This window comes from Budorcas taxicolor, chromosome 19, assembly GCF_023091745.1.
Source record: "Budorcas taxicolor isolate Tak-1 chromosome 19, Takin1.1, whole genome shotgun sequence".
NCBI classification, from domain to species: Eukaryota; Metazoa; Chordata; class Mammalia; order Artiodactyla; family Bovidae; genus Budorcas; species Budorcas taxicolor.
The window spans coordinates 8,824,361-8,831,532 of NC_068928.1; the positions used below are offsets into that span (position 1 = coordinate 8,824,361).

The 7,172-nt window shown below is 39.5% G+C and overlaps 1 protein-coding gene across 1 annotated transcript; it reads right to left on the reverse strand.

Annotated features, from left to right (window-relative positions):
• Nucleotides 1-5,589: 5,589 nt before the first annotated feature.
• On the reverse strand, nt 5,590-6,525 carry LOC128064951 (olfactory receptor 4D2-like). The gene has a single exon (XM_052657980.1). It carries the CDS (start codon nt 6,523-6,525, stop codon nt 5,590-5,592), a length of 936 nt encoding a protein of 311 aa, XP_052513940.1.
• Nucleotides 6,526-7,172: the final 647 nt, after the last annotated feature.

Genomic DNA, 7,172 nt, shown 5'->3' on the forward strand with positions numbered 1-7,172 from the left:
GTCCAAAAGTCTGTTCTTTACATCTGTGTCTCTTTTGCTGTTTTGCATATAGGGAAATCTATATCATTACTTACATCATTACTGTCTTTCTAAATTCCATATATATGCATACTGTATTGGTGTTTCTCTTTCTGACTTGACTTCACTCTGTATAATAGGCTCCAGTTTCATCCACCTCATTAGAACTGACTCAAATGCATTCTTTTTGATAGCTGAGTAGTATTCCATTGTGTATATGTACCACAGCTTTCTTATCCATTCATCTGCTGATGGACATCTAGGTTGCTTCCATGTCCTGGCTATTGTAAACAGTGCTGCAGTGAACATTGGGGTACATGTGTCTCTTTCAATTCTGGTTTCCTTGGGGTGTGTGCCCAGGAGGGGGATTGCTGGATCATATGGCAGTTCTATTTCCATTTTTTTTAAGGAATCTCCACACTGTTCTTCATAGTGGCTATACTAGTTTGCATTCCCACCAATAGTTTAAGAGGATTGCCTTTTCTCCACACCCTCTCCAGAATTTATTGTTTGTAGACTTTTCGATGGTAGCCATACTGACCAGCGTGAAATGGTACCTCATTGTGTCTTTTAATTTGAATTTCTCTGATAATGAGTGATGTTGAGCATCTTTTCTTGTGTTTATTAGCTGTCTGTATGTTTTCTTTTCATACTGTTCATGGGGTTCTCAAGGCAAGAATACTGAAGTGGTTTGCCATTCCCTTCTCCAGGGGACCACATTTTGTCAGAATTCTCTACCATGACTCATTTGTCTTGGTTGGCCCTACACGGCATGGCGCATAGTTTCATTGAGTTAGACAAGGCTGTGGTCTATGTGATCAGTTTGATTAGTTTTTTGTGATTGTGGTTTTCATTCTGTCTTCCCTCTGATAGATAAGGATAAGAGGCTTATGGAAGCTTCCTGATGGGAGAGACTGACAATGGGGGAAACTGGGGAAGTATACAAAAAAGATCTTCATGATCCAGATCACCATAATCGTGTGATCACTCACCTAGAGCCAGACATCCTGGAATGTGACGTCAAGTGGGCCTCAGGAAGCATCACTACTAACAAAGCTAGTGGAAGTGATGGAAATCCAGTTGAGCTATTTCAAATCCTAAAAGATGATTCTGTGAAAGTGTTACACTCAATATGCCAGCAAATTTGGAAAACTCAGTAGTGGCCACGGGACTGGAAAAGGTCAGTTTTTATTCCAATCCCAAAGAAAGGCAATGCCAAAGAATGTTCAAACTACTGCACAATTGCACTCATCTCACACACTTAGCTCTAGTTCATTTTAAAATCCAACCATTTAATAAAACAGATTGAGGAATTCCATTGTGGAATTCCCTGGTTAGGACTCAGCACTTTTACTGCAAGGGTCCAAGTTTGACCCCTGGTTGGGGAACGAAGATCCCACAAATTGCACATTGTACCTAAAAAAATAATAATTTTCAAAATAAAATAATAATTTAAAATAAAAAATAAGATAGCCTGAGTTGATGCTAGGGAAGTGAATATGTCTTGTCATTCTCCTTGACTGTCAGATGTCACTATTGAGAAAGTGACTAATTAATTGCCTGAATTAATTCCTTATGATTCTGATTTAATTCTCCATAAGATAACCTTTGTATACTCTAGTTTACATATTTGTCCTCTCAAGGCACATAAATGAGTATAAAATATTTACCAAACCACATCTAAAATTCAAAGTTGATTCTTCAGATCAGGATTGTGGATAATTTATCTGTTTTAGAAAATGGTTCTAATATGGCTTGTAGTTTTGAAGTTATTGTATTGGGCTATTTTGAAAGTTTATAAATGTGAAAAGCTAATAAGCTGAAACCTCAGTTAAGTAGAGTTGGGAGACCAGAGCAGGGAGCTCTCACACCGTGTGACAATAGCAGAGCCCAACAGGAAAAAGAAAGACACCTCTTCTTTCCTGGCAAGGACTCAGCCAGTGAAAAGCCATGAACTCTTTGTTTATTCCTGCCTTCTCACCCTCCTTTCCCTCTCCAAGTCCTTGCCTTGAAGGACTTGCGCATGGGCGCATTTCCACTCACCATGGGTGCAGAGCCTGAATTGCAATTCTCTGCTGATCCTGAATAAACCCATCTTTGCTAGAGAAATATTTGCTATTTGTTTTAGGTCAACATTTGTTAACATAACTGAAAGTTATCCTTTTTAAGAGTAGGAGAGCAATAAAAGGCAAGTTGGGTATACCTCGATATTTAATGCTGAGAATACAAAAAGAAGACATACATTCTCCTCTCAACAAACTTAGAGGGCTCATGGGAAAAACAGACCCAGAAATATAGAAGTGTACTTCACAGGGGAGATAGCTTAACTAGAGGAACACGAAAGGTTAAAAGACTGAGTAACCGTGACTGGGACAGAGGGGATGGCTTCCCAGAGGATATAACATTTAGACAGAAGTGAAATTCAAGTGTGTTAGGCAGACAAAGGAGGGAAAGCGTGTTTCTGGCAGAATAGGGATCTAGAGATGAAATGGTTCAGCATACACTTCATGAACCCTGAAAGCCTTGACAAGGCTGGTGCACAGGGGGAAGTGGTAGGACATTAGAGTGGAGAGGAGGCACAAATCACTCTGAATAATGTTAAGATACCAGGCACCTATATTTACGTTTTACCTTGAGGGAGGTTAGAAGCCAGTGGAGGAAGTTTGCAAAAGAGTGCAGAGGAGGGCCTCTGTGGCAGCAGGGAGGAGGAAAGAGGGGAGAGCTGAGAGGATGGACAGAGCGGTATACAGCCGCTCTGTTTATTCATATTCCCATCCTGTTTCAGCAAAGACTTAGTGAAGGCAGTTAAAGGTGTATAATTTTCCTGTGTTCAGGACTCAGCCTATACCAGCTTCAAAATCATTAATGATGTGAGGAGAGTGAAGAGCTAGAGGAGAAAGGGAAAAGGAGATGGGAGCCAGGAAAGAAGGAGGAGGATTGTAAGGTAATTAAGAAAAATCAGGGATGAAAGCTAGTGAGCGCGTTAGTCAAGTAGTCAGAGTGATGGCTCATTAGTGACAGGACAAAAGCATTCACACCTCATAGGCTGTGACAGGGACACAGCATGACTGGAGGGTTGTTTCTGGTAAAGTGACAGAGATGCATCACCTGAGTCTAATCATCATGAAACATCTGACAAATCCAAACTGGAGGATATCCTACGAAATAACTGGCCAATAATTTTTTAAAGTTCCCAAGATAATCAAAATCAAGGAGATCTTTCAGATCAAAAAAAGTCTGGAGAGACATGACAACTAAATGCAACACTTGTTTTTGAAGCAGATTTTCTTTCTATGAGACTTTATTGGGATATTTGGCAAAACTTGAGTAGAGGCTAAAAATTATAGCAATGTACTGATAGCATATCAATTTTAATGACTCTATGGCAGTAATAGAGGGAAATGACTCCGTAGAAAATGCAGACGAATATTAAGGAATGGTGGGCATCAGGTTGGCAACTTAAGCAGTGTCCTCAAATGGTCAGGAAAAAAGTCCTTTATACTATATTTGCAACTTTACTGTAAGTCTGAAATTTTTCAAAAGGCTTAAAATGATTTTAAAGTGGACGTTTTTAAGTTAAAAGAACTATGTAGCAAATATTTTTCTGTCCTCTGAATAAGAAAAAAATGTTTAAAAATTTGGTCTCAATAAGAACAAATACTAAAATAAAAGATTGGTATGCCTGCCTGACTACATGAAAACTAACAACAAAAGTAGAGAAGACAAATCACAAACTGGGAGAAGTTATAGTAATAAATCCTGCCAATGCCGGAGACACTTAAGAGACATAGGTTGGGAGGATCCCCTGAAGGAGGGCACAGTAACCCACTCCAGTATTCTTGCCTGGAGATTCCCAGGGACAGAGGAGCCTTGAGGGCTACAGTCCATAGCGTAGCAGAGTCCGACATGACTGAAGCGACTTAACATGCACACACGCATTATAATAAATATAACTGAAAATAGATCATCAGCAAATTATATAAGAATTCCTACATGAACTAGAAAAAATCAATAGAAAAACTGAACAAAATGCATTCACAGAAAACCTGAATACAATAAAAAATATGGAAAGAAATGTTAGAGAAATTAAAATTAAGGCTATTGTGAAATATCATTTTTACCCACTTAATGGGCAAAAATGAAGTTCAACAATATCCACTGTTGGGAGAACATGAATTAATGGGAGCACTTAAGCACTACTGAGGAAGGTGAATGAGATACAACTCTGGAAAACCATTTGGCACTTTTTATGTAAAGGTAAATATTTGAATATGTCATGACTCAGCAATTCCACTTCTAGGTAAAGGCCCATAGCTCCTCAACAAAACAGCTAGAGACAAGTAAAAGAATATGCAAAAGAGTACTGTTGGCTAGAATGAAAACTGGGCACAATCCCCCAAAGCTAATTTTCATAATGGCGTATTATACAGCAGTACCATTGCCTTCTCCACATAAAAGAATAAACTAACCCAAAAAAATAATATGCAGCATTTAAAACACATCTACACCCATGGCTGATTCATGTCAATGTATGACAAAACCCACTACAATATTGTAAAGTAATTAGCCCCCAATTAAAACAAAAAAAACAGTTGTTGAGTGAAAAAAACAGAATATTATATGCAGTCTGATATGTTTATAAAACTCAAAGAAGCAAAACATTACAATAAACTGATTGTGTAAAAATGTAGTAAAGCTATTTTTATAAGCAATGGAATGATAAACATAAAATTCAAAAACATAGTTTCATCTGTGGAAAAGTGATGTGATGAGAGAATCTATGGGTAGGTAGGTATAAGCTTTTGGTACCCTATGGCTCTTGAACTGAGTAGCAGGTATATGAATGTTCACATAATGGTGTTTTACAACTTACATGCATTTTACTCATAACCTTTTGCTTGTAATAATTATACTATATTAAAAGGTAAAGAGAAAAAATTACATATTCATGATAATTTCAAACTTGAAAATTGAATCAAATAAAATATATGGTTTACTCAATGTTTTCTCACAATTTTTTGGATTTGATTCTTATAATAAGGCTGGGAAGTGTGGGGTCAGATACCAATTTCAGTAACTTTGTTGAAGAAGAAGTTATGAGTTCAAGAGAGGCCAAGTGTCTCATTCAAGCTTATCTATGATAAGTGATGGGTTAGGGTCTCCAAGGCTTAAGACTCTAAATATTATACAGTTTCCAACAATCCAGACTCATACCTAAATGGGGTACAGGAAAAATAGGTCAAATACAGAAAACAGAACTGCTCTTCTGGGGAAATGCTGTTATCCGAAGAGGAAACTGTCCACCAAGAAGGCAGAAAGGAGGGTGTGGCTTTCCAGAATGTTTCCATGGCAATGCATCTTATTGTTGTAGGAGTGTTCAAACAATCCACCACATAAAAAAAAGGATATTTTCCTTTTTCCTAAAAATCTGAATAAGTTGCTTATTTTTGATACTCATTCACTTCCACAATTACCTTCACAGCACATCCACAAGCTATGAAGAGGACAGACACAACAGTTCTTTCTCCACTTTACAAATAGAAAACAAAATCAAAGAGGAGTGACCCACTATCACTTCTTTTTACAAAGCACCCGGCGTTTCCCTAATCTCTTCACTGCTGCCTGCATCTCCTGGTTCCTCAGGGTGTAGATCATGGGGTTGAGCATGGGGGTCATGACCGTGTGGCTGATGGATACAGCCTTGTCCATGGAGAAGGAGGTGAAGGGCCGGGCATAGAGGTAAATGCTTGGAATGAAGACCATAGACACCACGATGATGTGGGTGGTGCAGGTAGAAGCTGCCTTCCTTCTTGCCTGCCCTGAGTGGGACCTCAGCATCACCAGGATGACTGAGTAGGAGACCAGGAGGAGGAGGAACCAGATGACATCCAGCATCCCACTGTTGCAGATCATGAGGAACTCCAGGAGGGAGGTGTCAGTGCAGGCGAGTCTCAGCACTTGCGGAACATCACAGTAGAAGTTATCTAGGACATTGGGGCCACAAAAAGGCAGTGGGAGCATCAGGACCAGTTGGGAGATGGAATGAACAAAACCTACCATCCAGGCTGTCACGACCAGCCCCACACAGAGCTGAGTGTTCATGACGGTGACATAGTGGAGGGGCCGGGATATAGCAACAAGGCGGTCATAGGCCATCACTGAGAGGAAGAAGACCATGGCACCTCCCAGAAAGTGGAAGAAGAAGACCTGAGTCATGCATCCCTGGTAGGAGATGGTCTTCTTCTCAGCACGCAAGTCCACCAGCATCTTTGGAGCAGTGACTGAAGAGAAGCAGAGGTCTAAGATAGCCAGGTTTCTGAGCAGAAAATACATGGGTGTGTGGAGCCTGGAATCAGAGGTCACTGTCACTATGATGAGGAGGTTGCCCATGACAGTGGTTGTGTAGACAAACAGGAACACCAGAAACAAGACTAGCTGGAGCTCCTGAGTCTGTGAGAGCCCCAGGAAGACAAATTCTGTCATACATGTGTGGTTCCCTGATGCCATGATGCCTTCTCCATACACCTAAAGAAAACACACCACAGACAGAGATGCGTGAAGTTACTATGTGCTGTTCTAGTGCTCAGTGACTCAAAGCAACTGTCCAAGTCCAAATGATAGACACCCTCATCTGATGCTGGAATACACATTCATGAGATATCTTAAAGCCATCCAGACACACGCTATCTGCTTTTCAAAGATTCAGTGTAATATAGTGGTGGGAAAACAGAGTCCAACAGAACCAGAGTCAAATTTCAGAGCTTAATATTCCATGAGCTTTGACCTTGAGTAAGGTATTTACCTGAGTCTGTTTCCACATCTCTAAGAAGTTTTCTTTTCTAGAAAATTTCCATGGAATTAAATAACACATAAGGTTTCTAGAATATGTCTGGAATAATAAATGCTCATCACTCTCCTCTGTGTAGTGTCCTAATCTAAATAAATCCATGTTCCAATCTCTAATACATTTTTTGTATCAGTCATTTATCAAGCAACAGTTAACACATTATAATATGAATGGACTTTTCATAAGTCTATGTTTTCCATCTATAATTCAACTCTAAGCTCCCAGAGATATAAATATGTATCTTATAACTTATTTATGCCCTACCATGCACACTTTGCTGATAGTCAATATTCAAAAAGTATGTGGT

Excerpts from the sequence above, each read along its gene's own strand:
- LOC128064951 (XM_052657980.1), bottom strand. The coding sequence starts at position 6,525 with ATGGCATCAGGGAACCACACATGTATGACAGAATTTGTCTTCCTGGGG.